Source organism: Danio rerio, chromosome 15 (assembly GCF_049306965.1).
Source record: "Danio rerio strain Tuebingen ecotype United States chromosome 15, GRCz12tu, whole genome shotgun sequence".
NCBI lineage: Eukaryota > Metazoa > Chordata > Actinopteri > Cypriniformes > Danionidae > Danio > Danio rerio.
This window is the reverse complement of record NC_133190.1, coordinates 25,976,422-26,000,453: the sequence shown is the minus strand read 5'-3', so window position 1 is coordinate 26,000,453 and position 24,032 is coordinate 25,976,422. Positions and strand designations below refer to the sequence as shown.

The window sequence follows — 24,032 nt, the reverse complement described above, 5'->3', positions numbered from 1 at the left end:
TAATAATGTATAGAATACAAGGTCATGGTGCAGCGGAAACATAATATTGTGGAGGACTCCCATGAGCTTGAAAGACTGCATCCATCTCTGCAATGACTCAAATAACTGATTAATAAAGTAATCTGAAATGACAAAGAAAATGTTCTTGCAGGACTCTCAGAGTTCATCAAGATTCTTTGGATTCATTTTCAATGCCTCCTCCTTCATCTTACCCCAGACATGCTCAATAATTTTCATATCTGTTGACTGGGCTGGCCAATCTTGGAGCACCTTGACCTTCTTTGCTTTCAGGAACTTTGATGTGGAGGTTGAAGTATCTGTGGTGGATAGTAGAGTGCTATCCTGCTGGAGAATTTGTCCTCTCCTGTTGTTTTTTTAAATGTAATGGGCAGCACAAATGTCTTGATACCTCAGCCTGTTGATGTTACCATCCACTCTGTAGATCTCTCGCACGCCCCCATACTGAATGTATGACTTTGGTCAGGTAGTGTATATGATGCCTTTCAAAAATGTATGAATATTGATACGATGGGAAAAATAATCTAATATTTTCTGAGTACTTTTATTTTAGATATTATAAAGAGTAAAAATACACAATGTTCATGATGTAAAAACAAAAATCTATGTGTTTAGTCAGATCATTATAATTCATGTCCTTAAGTGAAGCGCTTCTTAAATTATGTTTATTATAGTACACTTATTCTACACATTGCCTTCTAGTCTCAGATCCGAGATTTAAACACACATATACTTAATTCCAGGGCCATTTATATCAAGGTGGGTCATTAACCCAACACTCAACCCCTGAAGAACCAGGACATACACACACTATGGATAATTTAACTACCCAATTTACCTAGACATTTTGTTTTTGGACTTGCGGGGAAAACTGGAGCACCCGGAGGAAACCAACGGGAAAACCGGGAGAACATGCAAACTCCCCACAGAAACACCAACCCGCCCAGCCGGGGCTCAAACCAGCAACCTTCTCCACGTGAGGTGACAGTGCTACACACAGTGACACCATGTCACCCCAAAACACACATATGCATTGCATATGTTTTACACAGTAAATCCTGCCGCAACCCAGCACTAGGAAACACCCATACACTCACCCATTTAAAAAAAAGCAAAACTATTTTAATTTTAATAACATTCGATAAACACGAACAATCCAGAAATTCACCAGTAAAGTCATTACAATCCTACATGCTCAGTTTAAACGCATCAAGTAAAACCTCTCAAACTGGAACGCATTTGTGCTCTTTATAATTTCTCTGATATGCAAAACTTTTCCAGCACTTTGTGCAGGTGTACGGCTTCTTCCCGGTGTGAATGTGCATGTGCGCCTTCAAATTATTGGGCTGCGTGAAACTCTTCAGACAAATGTCACAAGTAAACGGCTTTTCCCCGGTGTGCACAAGCCTGTGTCGTTTCAAATTAGCTGATAAATGAAACGCCTTCCCACACGTCTCGCACTTGTGAGGCTTTTCTCCTGTATGAGTGCGCATGTGCATCTTCAGCGAACTCGACAGTTTGAATCTCTTACCGCACAGCAAGCATTTATGAGGTCTTTCTCCTGAATGCAGAAACATGTGGGTTTTATATGAAGCCCTCAGAGAAAAGTCCTTACCGCAGATCTCGCACTTGAACGGTTTTTCACCGGTATGAAGCTGTTCGTGCATTCGGAGGGAATGAATGCTGCTGTACTTCCTGTCACATGACGTGCAGGCAAACGGTTTGCTGTTGTCCGAATGCAGCTGAAGGTGAGCTTTCAATGCGTAAGCGGAGCTGAGGAACTTTCCGCACACCTCACAGCGCTGAGCGTTGCTCTTTTCACCCGGATTGATTTGATTGTGTGTTAAAATATGGTTCCTCAGAACGTAATTATACTGGAAGGTTTTGCCACACATTTCACACATAAACCGTTTTTCACCGTGAACACGCATGTGGCCTTTAAGAGTGCTTCTCTGATTGAATCTTCTGCCGCAAACCTCGCAGACGTAAGGCTTGTCGCCGGTGTGAATAAGAATGTGGCGCTTTAATGTACCAGAAAGTGCGAAACTTTTCCCGCAGATGTCGCACGTGTGCGGTCTTTCGCCTGTGTGAACGCGGAGGTGGTGTTTCAAAAGTTTATGGTATTTGAAGCTCTTATTGCAATGGCTGCATTTTATGGGCCTTTCGTTGGAATGAATCCTCTTGTGATAGTTTAACGTGCCGATCAGGGAGAAACACTTTCCGCAGGTGTCACATCTATATGGTTTTTCGCCCGTGTGGACTCTTTGGTGCATATACAAACTTCTTTTGATGGTGAATCCCTGTCCACATGTTTCACAGGTAAATGGTTTGACTTCCGCATGGACTAGCTCGTGTGCTGCCAGATCTCTGAAGCTCTTTCCGCAGGTGGCACAGGGGAATTTCTTCTTCTCAAACTTCTGCGAGTGTTTGCGGAGGTGAGTTTCTAGTGCTCTCAGCAGTGTGAATTTCTTGCCGCACTTTTCACAGCCGTGCGGCCTCACGATTGAGTGCACACGTTTGTGCTGGACGAGAGAAAACATCTTCGGAAAGGCTTTTCCGCACTGCTCACATTCAAAAGAGTCCTTCCCGTGTGAAACCTCGGGTTGTTTGGTTGATGTCTGCAATGCTCCCTCCTGATCTTCAGACCAGCTCTGGTCTTCAGCAGCTGATGAAGTAATAACAATAATAATAAATGCATCATAGTCAACATCAGTCTTAATTTGCTGCTGATTATGGGTGAAATGTTCAACAGATTAAAATATATATATATATTACAAAAGAATCGACAGCAAGTCAGTGAATAAAGTCATTTTTGATTTCAGGATGACTTTCAGAAATTATTCAAGTTATTAAAGCGAGCTCCTCATGGCAGCTGATCGTGTATCAATCATTATGCTCATCCTTCTCGATCTGAGTGCAGCCTTCGACACTAGATCTCATTCCAACCATCTCAACAGATTATTTTCCATTGGCGTTTCTCACACCCCCTCGACTGGTTTCACTCATACCTTTCCAGCCGCATTCATTTTCAAGAGTTCATACTTAGATAATGCTTGACGATTCTAGCAGGTTTGGCATGCTGTCCCAGGAGAGAACCCTGAGCTCGGAGATAGATGAGCTCAAGGCTCCCGCCTGGTCAATGAGGATTAAGAGGCATACGAGAGTAGGTAGTTCTCGAGAGCTCCCCCAATTTGTTGGGCCTATATCTTGATAAATATGATGGCTCTATAGGAATAGACGGTCAACCACAACATTGCATTCGCATTAAGTGCTTGTGACTGGTACTGTTATTTAATTCCCTTGTGTCACATGTCTTTAGAGTGTGGCAGGAAACCAAAGTACCTGGGGGAAACCCACACGAACAAGGGGAGAACATGTAAACTCCACACAGAAATGCCAACTGGCTCAGCCAGGATTTAAACCTGCGACATTCTTGCTGTGAGGCAGCAGTGCTAGCCACTGAGCCGCCGTGTTGCCTGATCCTAGAATTGAAGAAGAGGGAGAAGGGATAAATGGGGGAGGGGTTTTCCAAAACGAAGATAGGGAAAAAAAGTTTAGGCTGGATATTGATGTTATATTTGGAATAATCTGATTGGCTAGTTAATGATTACTTATATGGACAGCTGCAGTCAATCATGTCATGTGCTCCTCTGAAAATTAGTTTGTAAAACTTCACTTATCTGAATACTTTTCACAAGATGCTTTGAATAGCTCTGTTTTTCAAGCTACATTATCTGACAATGGGGTAAGTAATCATGTTTTTGCTATATTGGACTAGAAATAAGACCAAAATTCTAAGTAAGAAACACCTTTTTTGTTGCATAAACCGTTTAAATAATTCAATTAAATAAATCTGTTACACCTCCAAACTTCAGAATTCTTTGTACATGAACTCTCTTCATATGCTCTAAAAACACATGCAAGTTATAAACCTTCATTCTACTATGGTTAAACCTGGCAATGACTCTTCAAATCACATGTGTCCAGTAGCTCCTGGTCAACTCAAATACTAACATTGCAGATCCTGTCACTATTGCAGCTGTGCACATTGCGATATCGATGCTGAAACTTTATTTATTTATATATATTTATTGTGCAGTCCTAATACACACACACACACACACACACACATTTGTATATTTAATTGATGTTTTGTATATTTAATTGTAACTCACCATCACTAATAAATATTGTCTGGGTGGTTTCTTCTGCTCTGTCCTCCACCACAAGACATGTGCTTACATTACTTTCCTGTGCAACATAAATACAGATATAATTATGGGATATTTTACACCCTGTGATTTGTTTTCTTTTTTAATGTTTTTTTTATTGCATTGGATTATTACTGACCTCAATACTTGAGAGTTGCTGGTGAGATGTTGTTGCAAGATCCTTCTGAGGACTCAAAGAGGAAGACATAATATCTCCTGTCAGAGAGCAAGACAAAACAAATGTGACTTGAAATACTAGGTTAAAAAACACAGTAAAAAATCCTCTATACTGTGTGTGATACTGTACTCTGGTTATGGATATATGTTGTTCCACTGAAATCACATCTTGACTGAGATGAAGTCTTCCTCAAACCGTCTTCATCACTCAGACTCATTTGAGCAGGAAGAGGTGCAACAGATGAACAGTATCTGAAGAGACTACAAATCTTCTGCACTGCTTCTTTAGTGAGCCTGTCCATGATGGAATTAAGCTGCATTGATAAAAGAAAATGCTATAATTAAGAATAAAAAAGAATAAATATTAAAAAAAAAAAAAAAAAAAAAAAAATATATATATATATATATATATATATATATATATATATATATATATATATATATATATATATATATATATACTGTATATATACATATATATATCAAAATCGAATGAATAAACTTCAATGAAAAATTAATTTACAAGGTCCACAATGAAACTGATAGAGAGCATATATTAAATTATTATATTGACCATATTTTATTACAAATAGAGGTTTAAGCTTTAGAGAAGGCATGCAAAATAAACATAAATGTCACGCAATCACTAATGAAATTTAGTAAGGGTAAAATTTGTGTCTATTATACAATGTAAAATAATAATAAAAAATTATATATATATATATATATATATATATATATATATAAATATATATATATATATAAATATATATATATATATATATATATATATATATATATATATATATATATATATATAAATATATATATATATATATATATATATATATATATATATATATATATATATATATATAATCGTGTAAAGAATAATTTGGCTACCCTGGCTGTAAACTTTATTAGTTTTAACGTATTTGCAACCATACAGTTTTAACCAATAACCAACAAATTGTAATCATACAAGGTTAAAGAGGTTCTTACCATTTGAATTTGAGGGTCGTTTAGTATGTCAGAGAGACTGGATTCATTTGAGATGTTCGTAAAAGCCTTTTGTATCTCGTGTTTTGCAGTGTCCGTCAGTAATGTTATGATGAGAGAGGTTTGACTCTGAAAAAGCTCGTACCTCCCCATAGTGTCCACAGTTATGAGCTGCTCAACTTATGTCTGACAGCTGCTTTAGCTAGATTCAGTGCAATATAAACAAACCGCTGAACCCCTCCGGAAAGTTTCACCAAGCAGGAAGTACTTCCTCTTTGGTTTTTAGATTTCAAAATAAAAGTTCTAAATTGAATATTCAATGAAATTCATAAAAAAACGTCTACACAAACAGTAATTATCTCATAGACTACAGTATTTATTAAAGGATAACTAAAATGCTCAAAAACGAGAATAATGAATTTATTGGTGCTAACATCCCTGCTGAAAATCAGTTTAAGGGTTTTATTTGGGCATTTCCATGCTGGTTTCCAGTCATTTCCAGCCTGGCCTTAGCTCTGTTTAGGCTGGAAAATGACCAGCTTAAACCAGGCTGGAAATGGCTAAAATCAGCCTGGAAATGGCCAAAACCAGGCTGGTTGACCCCCTAAAACCAGCCAACCAGAGCTAGGCAGGTTTAAGCTGGAATTTTCAGCAGGGTTAGGCGAAGAGAACTGCAATTCACAAGCTCTCGCAATACACAATTTAGTAATATTACCAGGTTTTCTGTCACCATGCCAACATGTAAAAAATTATTACTTCCCATGTTTTTTTAATAACATCCATCCATCCATCTGACATTTATAGTAAAACCGTGGTAAAACAAATGGTAATCAATATGCCAAAAAAAACAAGCTTACTACACTTTCTCCATAATAAAACCAATGTTAGTTTTAATTTAAAGTCTTCTGAATATACAGTAATAAAATGTACAACATCTTGCCCAATGTTTTATTTTGAATGCCTTTCTTTCTTTTTAATAGTAAGAAATTCCAGCAAGAAATGCTGCAATATAAAAAGAGATTTTCACCAATGAATGAGAATGAGGACATTGCATTAGGACTTGACTTCTGCATGAATCTGTTCATGTGCTGAAGCTCTCGCCACACGTACTGTACAACAGAGGAATTTCTTCTTTTCGCACTCTGTGCATATTTGCATATTTAATCATTTTACAGAGATTCTTATTTTGCATACTTAAGGAAAATAATGTTATTCACGTCTCATGCCTGTTCCTTACACCAAGAACCTGTGTTAATTCAGTGTGATCAGGGTGGTGTAGTCAGCTTCAATTCAGTATTCATTTCATTTCAACTTACCACTCCACCACATTCTGGTGGAGGTTAGGTAAAAACAACAACAACAACAACTCACAAAGGTAACAGAAATGGCACTGCATTTCAGTTCCCAGCACCCGTTGTGGTTGGGGTGACCAACCCTGCTCCTGGAGATCTACCTTCCTGCAGATTTCAGTTGCAACCCATATCAAACACCCCTGTCTGTGATTATCAAGTACTGTTCAGGTGTTATTGATCAGAGTTGGAGCTGAACTCTGCAAGAAGGTAGATCTCCAGGAGCAGGGCTGAGCACCCCTGCCTTAGGGAAACATCTTTTTTTCACAGAGGCACACATTTGTGATCATTATAATTTCTACGGTATGCATATTTCTTCCCGCATTTTTGGCACGTGAATGGTTTCACACCAGTGTGGATTTGCATATGTGCCTTCACATGGTTGTGTTGTACAAACCGTTTCCCACAGACCTCGCAGCTGAACGGCCTTTCGCCAGTGTGGATCCGCTTGTGACGGCTTAAATTTCCAGGCAACCGAAAGCTCATTCCGCACGTTTTGCACTTATGTGGCTTTTCACCAGAGTGTATGCGGATATGCGTTTTAAGACTGTGCGGCTGTCCATATGTTTTGCCGCAAACAGAACATTCATAGGGTTTCTCTTTAGTATGAACAACCTGGTGGAGTTTCAACCCATATTTGTTACAAAAACTCTTACTGCACACGTCACATTTCCACATTGACACCCCCAAATGTAATCTCTCATGTATTCTTAATGAATACACGCTGACGTAGCTTTTACCACAGACTTTACACATATAAGGATCCTTTTCCGAATGGAGTCTCTGATGCATTTTGAGCAGAGCGTTGGTACTGTAGCTTTTCTCGCACATATCACATGGAAAAGTCTTCCCAGTTCCAGATTTACCATTTGTTTTATTTCTGTGTGTGAGTAAATGCTTCTGTAAAGCAAAGTTAAACACGAAGCTCTTCCCACATATGTCACACATGAATGGCTTCGGAGCTCCATGTATTGCCATGTGTCTCTTTAAAGCTATACTCTGATAAAACCGCTTGGAACAAATTTCACAGCCGTACCGTTTCACACCACTGTGCAAAAGCAGATGCCTTTTGAGATTTGTACCGTGTCCAAACTTCTGTCCGCAAATATGACAAATATGGGACTTCTCTCCTGTATGCACAATCTGGTGCAACTTCATATTATGTTTTGATTTAAAAGTCTTGTCACAGAGGCTGCACTTCCATGGTTTTTCTGTCTTATGAACCAACAGATGGTTGGTGAGGTTTTGTGTTTGTGCAAACTGCTTCCCGCAAGTCTCACAGCTGTATGGTTTTTCACCAGTATGAATCCGCTGGTGCTCCATTAAAGTCCCCTTTACAGTAAAGCCGCGTCCACATATGGAACAAAGAAAAGGCTTCACCTCCAGGTGGACACGTTCATGCATTTTAAGATCTGCAAAGCTTTTCCCACAAGTTTTACAGGTTCCCTTCTTCTCTTTGTGATTTTGTAGGTGTTTCTGTAATCCTGTTACAAATTTAAACTTCTTTCCGCACCGTTCACATATGTGAGGTCCTTTTGAAAGTCCACATTTGTGATGCTTTAGTGAGTGTCTCCAGCGAAATGTCTTTCCGCAGTCATTACAGTCAAATGATACTGGCTCTTTAGTTGTCTTGGACTTTGTGGTGATTTGCTCTGCTTGTGTGTTTACTTCAGTTTGCTGGTCTTCTCCAGATGTAACAGCAGAGTATTCAACTGCAAAAAAAAAATGAACAGAGTTCCAGTTATTGATGAAGGCTACAGGCATGATTAGCTGGTTTTAAAAAAGGTAGCTAGACTTTGAGGTAAATAGGATAGAAAAAATCTTAAATAAATGTATTACAGTCTCTAAAAGTATATTAATATAATTTAGAAATGTTTAGCCCCAAATTAGCATATTAGAATGATTTATGAAGGATCGTTTGACACTAGACTAGAGTATCCTACAGTACATGAGAATTTGTCATGTCTTGACTGAGCCCAAAAAAATTCTAAACACTTAAAAAAAAACTATATTTACAGAAGGAAACCACTGATACAGTTTAACATTTACAATTAATTTAAATAAAAATCTAATTAATAACTAACTAATGAAAATCTGACATCATAGATTCTTATATATTCAGTAGCAAAAAACAGTAACTGACAAGTTAAATTGACTTTATTCATATTCTAGAACAATTATGTATTGGAAATATAAAGCTATTTCATGATATAAAGTAGAAATTACATATTTTTTTTATAAACATAATAAAAGTAGTTGATTAGTTAGTAAGTCCAGACTTTCTTTTGTTGAAAACCGTTAGTAATGAATCTAGGACTGAAATATTATTTGTTTTTTAATAATTAATTAATTAAAAATACAACAACATAATAATCAAACCAATTCTAAAATGAATAGCATGTTAATCCACTTATATACATAAGTTAACTATCGCATACCTTCTATTAGAAATGCTTGCATTGTTTTTTCTTTAGCAGCACTTGACGAATCAGGAAAAAATTCAGAAATGTGAGTCTTCTCTTCAGACTGAAAAAAAAAAGAAAAGACCAACGTTAATACAAGTCAGTTGACAATACAGAGTTATTAAAATGCATCAACAAACTCACCTGATGGCCTTCAACAGATTCTTGTGGTTGTTTATTTTCTTCAGGTAACAAAGTGAGCAAATTTTGCTGTGTTGGAAACAATGATGGAGCTACAGCTGGAAAGATGATTATACTGTTAACATAGCAGAGAACTGAATATTGCATCTGTATTTTAAATGCATTTCCCAGAGATGTGTTGAGGCTGGAAGGTCATCCACTGGGTAAAAACTTGCTGGATAAGTTGGCGGTTTATTCCGCTGTGGCGACCCCAGATAATAAAGGAACTAAGCCGACAAGAGAAGGAATGAATGAATGAATGAATGAATTTTAAATGCAGGATATCTTACCAGGTACATCTTTGACAATTTGATTACAATTTCTTTCTGCTTTTTCCAAATGCTTCTTCTTGAGTGCTTTAACTTTTACAACATTTCCACTGTAACTTTTTACATCTCTCAGTAGAGTCTGCTGAAGTGCCAAGCAACAACTGAAAACTTTACATATTTTTTGAATAGCCACCTTGGAAAAGGTCTCCATCACCGCGGTGAGCTTTGCCTGTAATAAATATTAATAATTAGTGGTTATTATTATTTATTTATTTTTACTTCATTGAAGATCAGTTTGGAAACTAACAAGAGAAGATGAGAATTAAAAAAAAGAAATATAGTTACTCATAATATTTTTTAAACCTAAAAGTCTTATTGAAATCTTACTGTATAAAACCAAAAAATAAATAAATAAAATAAAGGAGAACATATTTAACCAAACAAAGAGCTGTTTTATTCTTACTGAAAATTAAATAGCAGGTATAATATCTGTCGAGTAAAAAAATAAACATACCACTCTGCGTTGTTTCTCATTCAATTCCAAAAACTCGTCTCTGTCACAACATATATGAGTGTGGGAAAGATGACATTCATAGTCAAAAACTTTTTGAATTTCTTCTCGAGCAGTTTCTGACAGCAGTGCCATTATAGACACTATTTGTTGGTGAAATAAGTCATACTCCACCATTGTACTACATATAAAGTGAGTGAATTCAGCGGGTACACAAACGATACCGCGGTCAATGCGTTCATGTAAACTTCCGTGGGACTAATATTCAAAATAAAAGTCTTTAAAAGCACGCATTTTCTCGTCCTGACGAGTCGCTCCATAGTCCTGAGAGCGTGACTTTTATTTTAAAATAAAATTCCGCACGTTAAGGAAGTCAAGAACCTGTAACATACGAGAATGACATTTGTTCCACTTTAATATTTTCATAATAATGAATGCGAAGCTACGGCAGTTTTAACAAGATTAGCACTAAATATCGCTAAATAATTTATCTTGAATAATGTCGGAAAAGACAAACCTCCAGGTATGTTCATTCATTCACCACTCAATGGTTTTAGAGAACTGAAACCTGGTTTGAAGTTAAATTTAACTCATATTATCTCTCCAAAGAAAAATAACTGCATTTATTTGACATATTTACTGTATTGTATGCTTTATTTATTTAACTAGCACTTAAAAACCTTACGGTGCTGGTCCTTTGGTGTGCACTTCTGAAATAATCGCTAAGCATATTTTAATATAGGTAACGTTATTGTAAGTGGAATACTTAATACGTTAAGATGTAATATGACATTTTTCTATATGAATTGTGTCATTTACTCCTCCCTTGTGTGTAACGGACACAGTGAATAGGCATTATTGTGTTATCTGCTGAAGGCAGGACACTGGGCGTTGTGCCTCCAGCATCAGATTGTCCTGCTTCGTCTTCAGTATACATTGCTTTCTCTTCCTGAAAGTATCTGAACTTTAGCTCAGTTCTCTACAGATATGGCAGATGGACCTTATAAATATGCCAGGGTCAGGATATTATGCAAAATAACATGTAACTTTCTATTATTTGTGTTGCTACAGATTTTTGTATAAAATATTCTCTTCTTTTACAGGACAGTGATGGAAGAGTCAGCAGGGTGATCCGTGTTGGCACCAGAAAAAGCCAGGTGAATTGATATATCTATGCTTATTGTGCATATTCTGTTGCCATATCATATTAATTTTAAAAGAACTGTAAGAAAGAAATGTGATTAATTCCATACCCCACTGTTGAATTATTTTTTTTATTAAAAAAGTCTCTTATGCTCACCAAGACAAAAAAAATATATGAATGATAATAAATAATAATATATTTTAATTAAAATAACAGTGAAACTATTAATATTATTAAAATAAATTACTTAAAATAAGCAAAGTCAGTTTTGATGTTTTAAAATGTAATTTAGTCATATGATAGAAAAGCTAATAAGTTTTCAGTTTTCACTGTTACATGATCTTTCCGAAATCATTAAAACCATTTTTAATGATGAATTATTGTGTGCATTAAAATTGATAATCTAACATAATATCTAACCAAACAAAGTCATCATGCTCATTTTATATGAAAATATGAAAATGAATAATTTTATCAATTTCTCAGTGAATATGGGTAATTTATATTGGTGAATTTGAACAAAACAGATTTATTAAACAGAAATGTTTATTAAAATAATATTTGAGAGCATCTTTAGAAATGGAAAGATGATACATTTAAATAAAAAAACACAAACTACAAAATTTCAACAAAACTGTTTATATTTTTTGTTTCTCTTGATTTTTGCTATTAAAATTTTTTTTTTAATATTTTATATATATTATATATATAAAATATGAATCAGTAAAACAAAATATGTATCAAATAAAATTTGAGTCTACTAGTTTTTGAAACATTATTGTAAGTTATTTTGTTAGATTAGCTCCAGATTTGGCTTCAAGACTGACTAAACTAATGTATATGCACAAATATAATGTTGTAAAGCATCCTATAGAACATTTTCATTTAAATGAGAGATGTGTGGGGGTGTACTTGTATATGCTGAGCACTGTATATATACAGTCGAAGTCAGAATTAATAGCCCCCCTGAATTATTAGCCTCCCTGTTTTAATTTTCCCTAATTTCTGTTTAATGCAGGGAAGATTTTTTCAACACATTTCTAAATATGGTAGTTTTAATAACTAATTTCGAATAACCATTTTATCTTATCTTTGCAATGATGACAGTAAATAATTTTTCACAAAAATATTTTTCAACACTTCTATACAGCTTAAAGTGACATTTAAAGGCTTAACCAGGTTAATTAGGTTAATTAGACAGGTTAGGGTAATTAGGCAACTTATTGTATAATGATGGTTTGTTCTGTAGACTATTGGGAAAAAATTAGCTTAAAGAAGCTAAAAATTTCGTCCTTAAAATTATTCTATCCAAAATAAAACAAATTAGGCTTTCTCCAGATGAAGAAATATTATCAAACAGTGTGAAAATGTCCTTGCTCTGTTGAACATCATTTGGAAAATTATATATTTTTTTTTCTTTTTTTTTTTTTTTTTTCCGAAATGAATAATTTGTTCTAAATATTATTTTTTCTCGTCATCACTCAGTGATGCAAGTGTTATACTCACAAATGAAGATGTGTGAGTTTGGGTGTGGCAGTGGTGGTGATGAGTGATGGGTGTGATAAGGGTTTTGTCTTTGTCAGGGTGGGTAAAACATTGTTTAGTTTTATTAAAGAAACTGACTCTTCTTCAGAAGAGCCTCATATTGGCTGAGAAATGGAAAATTATTGAAACTTTTTGTTTCTTTTCACAGCTGGCTCGGATCCAGACAGACAGTGTCGTGGAGAAGCTCAAGGAGTTATACCCTGATGTTCTTTTTGAAATTGGTAGGATATTATTCCTTAATATTCAAAACAATTGATGTTTATTTGTATTGAGTTTAGCATATATGATGGAAATGAATGTTCGCTTTCATATTCATTTTGCTTTTCACGTCATACAACTTCTTATTTTCTTTACATTTTTGTTTCAGTGGCCATGTCAACAACTGGAGATAAAATACTAGACACAGCTTTATCCAAAGTAAGTTTTAATCCACATAAAGAAATCAAATCATTTATTACACAATTAAAGAATTAATTTGAATTATATTATTATTTGAGCAAGAAAAATAGCAATTTATTCAAGATGTTAATTACATCTAATAAAAGAAGAGCTGTTCGTTTTTAAAACATATATTAATTATTGTTCAACTTCCGTGTTCCAGATCGGAGAAAAAAGCCTCTTCACAAAGGAACTGGAAAATGCTTTGGAAAAAAATGAGTGAGTTCACCAATCGTGACGTTTTAACATCAATAACATCCTCTGTGCAGGAAATACAGAGTAGTTCTTCAGTCTATAATGCATGTTTTAGAGGTTTGTACTGCAACACTGGTGCTGATGTTTCAGTATGAATAACGCTGTTGTAATATTTGTCTCTATAGAGTAGACCTGGTCGTGCACTCTTTGAAAGACTTGCCAACAGTTCTTCCGGGGGGCTTCACTATAGGAGCTGTGTTGAAGTAAGAAATCACAATCGTGTCTCTGTGTTCGCAAGTGTTCATTTGTTCCTCAACATCAGAAGACTCTTTTATCTTAAAAGGAGTTTACAAATGACATGTTACAGATCAAATTCAGCTTAAATGTTATTTGTATTGAAACGCTGATGTAAAACATATTGCACATTGCAAATCCTTGTAAATCTAAAGGCCAATTTGTGATTGATATTTCCTTTCTTCAAAGACGAGAAAACCCCCATGATGCTGTTGTGTTGCACCCCAAAAATAAAGGCAAACGTCTGGACTCTCTTTCCAACAAGAGGTAAAACCTTGAGACAGTTATTAGATACTTTTTGAAGTATGTAAATGAATATGAACTAAATTCATATTAACTGACAGTAGGGATACTTTAAATGTTACAAAAGATTTGTGTTTTTAAACTTTTTGTTCATCAAATAAATCCTTCAAAAATGTAAATCAGTTTTTACAGAAATATTAAGCAGCATAACAATTTTTTTAATTTATAATTAAACCTATTCAACGTATTGAATGATTTTTTATTGAGTCGTAAATTCAGATTTACCATTACTAGAATAAAATATGGACTAGTTATTTAAGATTGTAACAATATTTTACAACATTATTGTTTTTTGCAGTCTTATAAACAGCCTTTGTGAGGATAAGAGACTAATGCTTTAAAAAAATCATGTCAACCTCATATGATTTATTAGCGGTGCATACAGTGCTCAGCATGTATGAGTATACCCCCACAAATCTCTCATTTAAATGAATATTTTCTATAGGATGCTTTACAATATTATATTTGTGCACAGGCGCGTGCTGAGACCGTCCAAAGGGCATGTGCTGGATACATTTTTTGAAGAGTTGGGGGGTTGTTGCGCGCGTACTGAAGAGCGGTGTTGTCACGCGCGTTCTGATCAGCTGTGTTATCGCGCGCGTACTCAAGGGCGGATGTTGTCGTGCGCGTACTCAAGAGCGGTGTTGTCGCGCGCCTACTGAAGAGCGGGACCGAGGGTGTGCCGCATCGCGGGGGCACTTTGGATAATTTTGGAAGGGCACTTTCTATCCAAGACTGAAAAGGGCATGTGCACTATGTGTGCACGTGCCTGTTTGTGCATATACATTGGTTTAGTCAGCACTGAAGCCAAATCTGGAGCTCATCTAACAAAATAAATTACATAATGGTTGAAAAATTAATTATTAGCCTAAATTTATATTCATTCATTCATTTTCTTTTTGGCTTAGTCCCTTTATTAATCTGGGGTTGCCACAGATTTTACGCAACGGATGCCCTTCCAGCTGCAACCCATCCCTGGGAAACATCCATACACACTCATTCACACTCATACACTACTGTTAGCAGTTAGCAGTTAGCATACCTAATTCACCTATAGCACATGTTTTTGGACTTGTGGGGGAAACCGGAGCAGCCGGAGGAAACCCAAGCTAACGTGGAGAGAACATGCAAACTCCACACAGAAAAGCCAACTGACCTTGCTAGCAACCTTCTTGCTTTAAGGTGATTGTGCTACCCACTGTGCCACCGTGCTGCCTCCCAAATTTATGTTAAGGAAAAATATTAAATAAATTTCTCCAAAAAAATAAAATAAAATCATGAGAAACAAAAAAATATATACAATTTTGTTGAAATGTTGTAGTTTGTCTTTTTTTTGCAATATTTTGCATGAATTAAAATGTATTATCTTTTCATTTTAAAAGATGTACTGTGACTAAAATATTATTTTAATAAATATATATCTGTTTATTAAATCTGTTTTGTTCAAATGCATCAATTTATATAATCCATATTGACTGAGAAATGAATACAAACATTTTTTTCAAAATGGGGTGTACTCAATTATGCTGAGCACTGTATATTATTATTTTTTAAAGATATATTTACAGGATATGTGTTTTCTTGGAAAAATAAATAATGATTTTTATATTTGAAGCGTAATAGGCACCAGTTCTCTTCGCCGAGCTGCACAGCTGAAGAAAAGATTCCCTCACCTGGAATTTAAAGACATTGTATCTTTTACTGCAGTGCACAACAATTGTTTTTCAATGTATGTATACTTCAGATAATTAGTAGATTTTGCAGCAGGGCACCAGAATTAATATTATAAAGCAAAAACAAAAATGCAAAGTATCCAACTGGCCAAAAACCATTATATTACAACCATTAACCATTATTTCATTTTATTTTATTTGTTTTGATTTTTACCTTTTTCAATTATTATTTATGCATTTTATCTAAACACTAAAAACACTTCTCCCTTGCTGTGTAAACAACACAGAGTTATTCAAACTTAATAAATAATTTGGACTCCACTAAGTTTATGTAAAAAATATAATGACATTTGTAGTCAATTGTTTACATTATATCAAAATGCTGCTCTGTGGAGTTATTCGTTTAGCTAGCTAACAATTTTTAAGAAAAGTGATGGTTTTCCTGAGGTAAGTGGAACTTTACACTGATTGGCGGCACTATATCTTTACCAGACTCTGGCATACTCTCCCTCTGCTTTCACTCCACCCTGAAACCCCAGCTGGCCCTGTTTGGCCCAAGATATTCGGCAGGCTGAAAAAGGCCAGCTGCTGACCTCAAGAAAGTCCCACTTTGGCCTGGTCAGACCCGGAAGTGACAGTGGAAACACAACCCTTGCCCTGGCTCACCCTGGCACACTCGCTATAGGTGCAGTAGTGGAAACATAGCTATTGAGAGTACCGATTAAGAGTACTTTACACTGTCTCATGTGAGATTTTACTCTTTTTTTTATTTTATTTTATTATATGTTTTTTTTTTGTCCTGTTAATTTATTGTTACTGGTAGTTAAGAAAGAAAGATGATTAGCTGATGTTACCCTGCTTGATCTGCATTGCCAATAGTTATCTGCAGCTAATTTATACTTTATCTAAAGTATAAACACGCTTTGTGTCAGCCTTTTTAATTTCATAAATTTGTATTTATGGAGCCTTGGTGTTTCTGCCTTTGATTAACATTTAATTTGTACTTCATCTAAAACACCATATTAAATAGTTTAAAAATAGCACTCAAGTTTTTATGTTTGTGTTAAAATTGGCTACATTTTAAAAATGACTTGGCTTCATGTAAAAAAGAACAAAGCTGGAAAGAGCACAAATGTTTAGTGACATTCATGTATCAACAATATTTAGTATTGTTGTAAATAAAAATCAAACAAAATGCTGACAAATAGTGACAAAATAAATATTCAAATTGTGAGACTACCCCTAGAAACCACACAGCTGCCATGTTTTAATGTTGTGGCCCAGTAAAGGATTTCAGCCCTTCAAAAATAAATATTATATTCAATCAGAAATTGCTGTTTCTCCAAATATTTTAGAAACCAAAATTTTAGCTGTGTGTTGTCTGTGTTTTCAAGAGCACTTCATGTCTATTGTGAGATTCCACCTTAAGTCATGTTTCAGAGAGGAAATCTCAACACTCGTCTGAAGAAGCTGGATGAGAACAATGACTTTTCTGCCATCATATTAGCAGCTGCTGGCTTGAAGAGAATGGGCTGGGAGAACCGCATCAGCCAGGTGCCTTTGTCTTCCTTTTATAAACTTGTAATGTAAGAACTTGATGTCATCATTTCACTGATTAGCAGTTCTATAGCACATATTGAGGTCTGTTGTTATCATCTTGTTTAAGATTCTCGGGCCTGAAGACTGCATGTATGCTGTTGGACAGGTGAGTAACCTTTAGTGTTGTTGTTTAAATTCTCTAATAAATAACGTTTAAACTTACACACTGCTTTTGTTGAAGGGTGCTCTGGCAGTCGAGGTCAGGGCTCGAGACCTGGACATCCTGGAGATGGTGTCAGTTTTGAATGATTCAGACACTGCGTTGAGCTGCATTGCAGAAAGAGCGTTTCTCAAACACCTGGTGGGTTTTCTTGATGTACTAGAAAACCCTTCACATTGTTTTTTTTGTTCTAATAACTAATGGGTTATATGCACAGCACGTGTTTTTAGCCATCAATTAACTTCTAATGAAAGCCTTAAGTGACTAGTCTCAATTTTATAAGGTTCCTTTTCCAGCTTTGATAATGTAATTGAATTCAAATATAATCAATTAAATAGACTTAAGCATTTAGTTACTTGTTCTAGTGCAGTGTTTCTCAACCACGTTCCTGTGGGACCACCAGCACTGCATGTTTTGGATGTCTCCATTGTCTGTCACACCCGTTACAGGTCTTTCAGTCTCTGCTAATGAGCTGATGATCTGAATCAGGTGTGTTTGGTTAAGGAGACATGGAAAATGTGCAGAGGTGGTGGTCCTTCATGAACGTGGTTGAGAAACACTTTTCTAGCATAAAACAAAATGAAAAGCCATTTAAACTCAAGCGCCGTCAGGAGGAGCAGACAAGCACAGAAACTCCATTGAAAATTCTGTGGTAAAATAAATTTCCATATTTTAAAGGCATGGCGGGGAAGAATGGAATTTATGGCTGCTTGTCTAGTCTAAGACAACTTTATATCATATACCAATGAGGCAGAGAAGACTTATAAAGTAACCATAACGTAAACGTGGCGTGACAAGTTTACCGGAAGCATTTAAGCTGGCTTACTAAAAATGAAAAGTCCCTTGCATATACCTCATTCATTAATAGTTATAGTTGTATGTATATGTGTATGTATATTGTATTGTTTAAAAACTGGGAGTCACTGAGATTTTAAAATATATATTTTATATACATTCAAAAGATAATTTTCTAATTTAGCACATTTTAAAATGTTATTTATTTTTATGATGGTGAAGGCGAGTTTTTAGCTATCAGTGTCACGTGATTCTTTAGGAATCAATCTAATATGCTAATTTGGTGCTCTGATTTGGTTCTACAATCAACGTTAAAAACTTTTTTTTTTCAAAACTGTGATAAGTTTTCGATGAAGGTAAAGTAAATACAAATACTTAAATATTATGCATGTTTTTACAGATATTTTGTACACTTTAATGCATGCTTAATGAATAAACGTATTTGTTTTTCAAACTTTAATGAACAACAATGTAAATAATTCATAATTCATTTTATTTAAAAAAATACTTAATACTTTTTACTTGGTTAAATCACCTCAATAAATAGAAACTTTTGTAGAAAATGATGTCAAAACCATGTAAAACCAACATACAGTAAATACAAGATATATGTATATATTATAAAAAAATATTTAAAAAACTGATTTTCTTTAATAGGAAGGGGGATGCAGTGTTCCAGTCGCTGTTCACTCTGAAGTGAAGAATTCACAGGTATTGAGAAACATCATGCTGCATTTACTTTACTACTCAATTAAAAAAAAAGAGTGCATTGACCAAAAAAAAAAAGTTTATTTGTCAACAATTTCTTTAACAATCATGTCAGAAGTTAAAATATTATGATTCATCAATTCCACAAATTGTTTCACACATGAATTGACCACTGTAACCTTTGTGATCTTGCATATGGTTGTCAAAACAATCTTATGATGCATGCACATGTAACTCTTAGGAGAACCCCTCTGTGAAGTCTACAGCAACACATCCTAGTTCAGTGAAGTTCAAATCATTCTATGTGTGAGAATGAAACTATCTGTCACAGTCTAAGTGCAGTGGTTTTTTAATTTAGCATGGCCACCATTTAGAATTAAAGAATTATTGCCAAACACGTAACAAGCCAGAAGCCTACAGTATTAATCACTGCAATTAAGAACTATTCACAGACCCTTAAAGGGAAAGTTTAAGACTTTCAAAACTGTCAATTCTGTCATCTTTTATTTACCATTTACTTCACACCTGATAGCCTGTTTGAGTCTTTTTTGATGGAAACCAGTAACATTGATGTTTTTCATCCTATAGAAGTCAGTGTTTACAGGTTGCCAACACTTTTTTTTCAAAATGTTGGTGTTCAACAGAGAAAAACAACTCTTAAAGTTTGGGAACCACTTAAGGACAAGTAAATTTTCATTTTTGGGAGAACTATCCTTTTAACTATTTACATGCTTGAAGAGATAATTCACGAAAAAAAATATTTTCTCACCCTTGTTTCAAACTTTAATGAGTTTCTTTTTTCTATTTCACACAAAAGATGCTTTTTTTGAAGAAAGCTGGAAACCTGTAACCATTGACCTCCATGGTGTTTGTTTTTTTCCTACCATGGAAGTCAATGGTTACAGTTTTTTTTTTATTTCTTCAGAATATCTGCTTTAGTGTTGAACAGAAAAAGGAAACTCATTAATGTTTGGAAACACTTAAGGGGGACTAAATAACTATCCCTTTAAATCCAGTTGAATGGTAATAGGTATTTGACTGGGGCAGCACGGTGGCACAATGGGAAGCACTCTTGCCTCACAGCAAGAAGGTCACTGGTTCGAGCCTCGGCTGGGTCAGTTGGCATTTATGTGTGGAGTTTGCATGTTCTCCCTGTGTTTGCATGGGTTTCCATCAGGTGCTCCAGTTCCCCCCACAAGTCTAAAAACATGCTCTATAGGTGAATTGAGTTAGCAAAATTGTCAGTGTATGTGTGTGAATGAAAGTGTATGGGTGTTTCCCAGTGATGGGTTGCAGCTGGAAGGGCATCTGCTGCGTAAAACATATGCTGGATAAGTTGGTGGTTCATTCCACTGTGGCGACCCCAGATTAATAAAGGGACTCAGCCGAAAAGAAAATGAATGAATGAATGAATGAATGAATGAATGAATGATGAATGAATGAATGGTATTTGACTGACCCATCTGTGTTTGTTTTCTAGCTCTACTTGACTGGAGCGGTGTACAGTCTTGATGGCTCAGACAGTCTGAAGGAGACCATGCAGACCAGCTTCAACCCTGACACACAGGTTGTTAATCAACTAGAATATAGGTATCTTTTCAGCATTGTAAATTCTCAGGTTTGTTTGTTTGACCTAAGTATCCGTAATCTCATGTTTTCCAGGCTGAGGAGCAGGAGAAGGTTGATGAGAAGGTCCAGCGTTTGGGAATCACTGCATTAAAAGTGCCAGAGGCAGCTCAGGATGCCGCAATGAAGTTAGGCGTGGACCTCGGAAATCTGCTGCTCAGCAAAGGAGCCAAAGAGATACTGACTGTAGCCAGACAGCTCAATGACGCGCGATAGGTAGCCTACTATACATAAAAGACCATATGTGTGGCTGGAGACACACCAGCCTATACAGAAGTATTTTTATAAACGAAGATTAATGTGCCATAGATGGCGTATTTAAGATATTAGTTTACAACTTTGCCTTGTATTAGTTTATTTACAGTTAACTTATTCATGTCATTGTTTACTTGCTTGTGTCATTCCAAACCCACTAGAGTTTTGTTCATCTTCACTCAAATGAAGATATTTGTTATAAAAATTTTATATTTATGTCATTAACTAAAAGTCTATTCATCCAAAACTGTTCATTTGTTCATCTTAAAAAGTAATTATGTCTCATCAGAAGTGTTGGATTAAACCGCTTAATTCATATGGATTTACTTTTGAATCTCTTGACTAACGGTTTGAAGCGTTTAGGTTTTGGGTGAATAGACTTTCAATAGAGTGACAGGATTTCTTGGTTTGAGAATGAACAATTTTCTTACAGATTTTGGAACCTCATAAGTGTGAGTAAAAGATGACTGCCTTTTCAGTTCAGGCCAAACAAACCCTTTCAACAGGATTGCATGTATGATCATAATAACAATGCAAAACTAATGAAGAATAACACAGGGACTGGGATACATGAAAATCATCTGCATTACATAGAGCTAATGTCCTGTTAGCTCTTATATGAAGCCATGAACACACAATCATGCCTTTTAATATGGTGTGTGTTGTACATAAACACATGCTTACACATTTGAAACTTGAATTATTCTGGGATCTACATTTCCTGAGGCTGCTTGAGATTTCATATGCCGTTTATCTTCCCTGTGGTTATATATACTTGTAAAGATGTAAAGCAGAATGACCTGTGTAAACCACTACAGAAGTTTTGTGTAGATTGGGTCGGCTGTTTTATGCGCAGATAAAAATTGTAATGAATTAGATTTAATTGAAATGTTTTCATTTCAGACATTTACCATTCTATGTTATGCCTTTGTTACATATCACTAATAGTCGAATCATCAGTGTGATTGTGAAGAGTCTAACATCAGTGCCTATAAATTTAAAATATTGCCTCAGCAAATCTGCCTTATGAGCTCTGATGGAGTTTATATGCATCGGCTTATCTTTCTCATTCGTTCCATTTAAAGTAATCAAGGCATTTTTAATTATTTATGTGTTATTATGCTGGAGAACCTCTTGAATGAGGAATTATGATAAAGCTAAGCCAGTATTCATTTCTTGTGATATTCTGGACCATTTTTTTAATGTGATTTAGAGTCATAGTTGAACTAATTCAATATGAGCATATGCAAGATTTTAAGGATGTTCTGAAATGGATACATTTAGTATTTACATTTTAGTGTAGTATTATTGATAGCATTGAAATAGCTTGAAATGGGCCGCTGACATTTACATGAGATGGTACAGTTTGTACAAATTCAGAGCAGATTTGTTTGCTTTAACTGACTGTACTTGCCTGTCCTAAATAAATCAAGCTATGTAAATGCAATTTTATGGGGTGTTTGTTATTTGCTTCAAGAACTGCTTTTTAATAAAAGCTCATTTGATAATTTTTTTTTACTATTATTATTGTTTCGTCCATTAAATGATAAGAACAAAAACTCCACTGAAATTCACATTCTAACTGTTGAAAGGTATAATTCCTGAAAACACATCTAGTTAAAGGGATGAGTTACCTTCATGAGTTTCTTTCTTCTGCTGAACACAAAAGAAGATATGTTAAAGATGAAAACCTGTGACCACTGACTTCCATGGTATTTGTTTTTTATGGAAATCAAGGTAACAGGTTTTTAAATTCAAAATATCTTCCTTTGTGTTCATCAGAAGAAAGAATCTCATGAAGGTTTGGAACAACTTGATGGTGAGTCAATTTTCATTTTTAGGTAAAAACTTCTTGAAAAAAGTGTATTTTTATTGTTATTTTTTAAATGGCTGCAATTAAATACAATTAAAATTAATTGTTAAAAATGTGACATTAACTGTCAGGAATTAATTTGATCATCATTCCTCATTTTATATATATTACACCCTCATAAATCTTTGGTGGCCCCAGGTGGGGGTTGGGAACTATAGGGTATATGCAGAAGTATGCTAAATGACTTTTAATTTGTCAGTAACCTGGCTTAAGCACTTCCGGTGAACTGTATGCTGTTACAAAATCGGCCCATTTAAGGTCTGTTTTCTTTAAAAATTGGCGATGTCCACTGGCTGAGTGATACCTGATGTAAAGTGGGTGTCAGATTGTATGAGAAGCACTGCATTAAATTACATTTGTCCCCACCATGTCTTTAAAATATGAACATTTAGTGAAGTTTAGTTTTAAACTAATTTCGAGAGGAGCATGTGCTCATGATTTACCCAGCTGGTCCACATTAACTAATTATGATCCTCCAATCGAAGGATCCCAAATCACTATATATATATCCTCAATTCCTTTCTACAACTATCTTCGTCTGGAAGAAACCCCCCTCCTCCCCTTCTTCCTCCTTTATCCAGAATGGGCGGCACGGTGGCCCAGTGACTAGCACTGTTGCCTCACAGCAAGAATACCAATGGTGTTGGGTCCTCGCTGAGCCATCTGGTATTTCTGTGTGGAGTTTGCATGTTCTCCCCGTGTCCGCGTGGGTTTCCCCCGGGTTCCCCGGTTTCCTCCCACCATCCAAATGTGCTCTATATTATAGATAAAACAAGCCTAAACCTTTTTTATATTGTCTTACTCTCAGGAAGTTCGCCTTGGCCTCAGCAGCGGGAGAGTTTGAGATAGACCTGAGCTCAATCTCCACTCGCCCTGCAAAAGGGGGGGAGCCCTGGGCTCGAGGATCCCTTGAGCTCAGGGCTCTCTCCCGGGACAGCATGCCAAACAAGCTATGTATAAATCATGAGCTAAGTGTGAACTCTTGAATTTTACCTCAGTATATTATTCAATGGAACTTCTGCGCACACCTGCTGATTCTGACGGCTGCGTGCGAGTAATCAGCTTTTTGTCTCGTTTTACGCAACTAAATGAATGCCAAAGTCTATTTAACTGATTGTTTTTTAATTGCATTATAACACTGTTGCTGTAAAAGGAACCTTATACAATGCAAAAAGTCACCTTAACCGTTTACTGGAGGTTTATCAGTATGGGAAAAACACTAGCTCTGCATACTGAGTATGATTGAGT

At 35.5% G+C, this 24,032-nt stretch overlaps 3 protein-coding genes across 6 annotated transcripts; 1 reads left to right on the top strand and 2 right to left on the bottom strand.

Annotated features, from left to right (window-relative positions):
- Positions 1 to 607: 607 nt before the first annotated feature.
- Positions 608 to 5,659, bottom strand: si:dkey-182i3.8. Its single transcript, NM_001423242.1, has 5 exons — positions 5,409 to 5,659; positions 4,537 to 4,720; positions 4,369 to 4,445; positions 4,194 to 4,269; positions 608 to 2,683 (listed from the first exon to the last, which is right to left on the bottom strand). Exons 1-5 carry the CDS (start codon positions 5,556 to 5,558, stop codon positions 1,242 to 1,244), a joined length of 1,929 nt encoding a protein of 642 aa, NP_001410171.1. The 5' UTR covers positions 5,559 to 5,659; the 3' UTR covers positions 608 to 1,241.
- A 608-nt stretch (positions 5,660 to 6,267) lies between these two features.
- On the bottom strand, positions 6,268 to 10,401 carry si:dkey-182i3.9. 2 transcript variants are annotated; one of them, XM_068213720.1, is made up of 6 exons: positions 10,180 to 10,401; positions 9,687 to 9,894; positions 9,361 to 9,455; positions 9,193 to 9,280; positions 6,993 to 8,466; positions 6,268 to 6,840 (listed from the first exon to the last, which is right to left on the bottom strand). In XM_068213720.1, exons 1-5 carry the CDS (start codon positions 10,351 to 10,353, stop codon positions 7,019 to 7,021), a joined length of 2,013 nt encoding a protein of 670 aa, XP_068069821.1. In that variant the 5' UTR covers positions 10,354 to 10,401; the 3' UTR covers positions 6,268 to 6,840; positions 6,993 to 7,018. The 2 variants fall into 2 exon arrangements, with proteins under 2 accessions (XP_068069821.1, XP_009290015.1); XM_009291740.5 differs by having other exon boundaries at positions 6,268 to 8,466.
- A 121-nt stretch (positions 10,402 to 10,522) lies between these two features.
- hmbsb (hydroxymethylbilane synthase, b) lies at positions 10,523 to 22,358 on the top strand. 3 transcript variants are annotated; one of them, XR_012390394.1, is made up of 14 exons: positions 10,523 to 10,699; positions 11,280 to 11,333; positions 13,014 to 13,086; positions 13,233 to 13,282; positions 13,467 to 13,522; positions 13,684 to 13,761; positions 13,982 to 14,059; positions 15,711 to 15,824; positions 16,261 to 17,322; positions 17,435 to 17,473; positions 17,549 to 17,668; positions 18,980 to 19,033; positions 20,511 to 20,597; positions 20,693 to 22,358. XR_012390394.1 is itself a non-coding variant. In XM_005157569.6 (14 exons), exons 1-14 carry the CDS (start codon positions 11,164 to 11,166, stop codon positions 20,870 to 20,872), a joined length of 1,089 nt encoding a protein of 362 aa, XP_005157626.1. In that variant the 5' UTR covers positions 10,523 to 11,163; the 3' UTR covers positions 20,873 to 22,358.
- The last annotated feature ends 1,674 nt before the right edge of the window (positions 22,359 to 24,032 follow it).

Coding starts and splice junctions, on each gene's coding strand:
- si:dkey-182i3.8 (NM_001423242.1), bottom strand. CDS start 5,558: ATGGGGAGGTACGAGCTTTTTCAGAGTCAAACCTCTCTCATCATAACA. Junction 4,721..5,408: donor ACGACCCTCAAATTCAAATG/GTAAGAACCTCT, acceptor TTATCAATGCAG/CTTAATTCCATCATGGACAG. Junction 4,446..4,536: donor AACATATATCCATAACCAGA/GTACAGTATCAC, acceptor GCTCTCTGACAG/GAGATATTATGTCTTCCTCT.
- si:dkey-182i3.9 (XM_009291740.5), bottom strand. CDS start 10,353: ATGGTGGAGTATGACTTATTTCACCAACAAATAGTGTCTATAATGGCA. Junction 9,456..9,686: donor AATTGTCAAAGATGTACCTG/GTAAGATATCCT, acceptor TCATCTTTCCAG/CTGTAGCTCCATCATTGTTT. Junction 9,281..9,360: donor AATCTGTTGAAGGCCATCAG/GTGAGTTTGTTG, acceptor TTTTTTTTTCAG/TCTGAAGAGAAGACTCACAT.
- hmbsb (XM_005157569.6), top strand. CDS start 11,164: ATGGCAGATGGACCTTATAAATATGCCAGG. Junction 13,283..13,466: donor TAGACACAGCTTTATCCAAA/GTAAGTTTTAAT, acceptor TCCGTGTTCCAG/ATCGGAGAAAAAAGCCTCTT. Junction 13,523..13,683: donor AATGCTTTGGAAAAAAATGA/GTGAGTTCACCA, acceptor TTGTCTCTATAG/AGTAGACCTGGTCGTGCACT.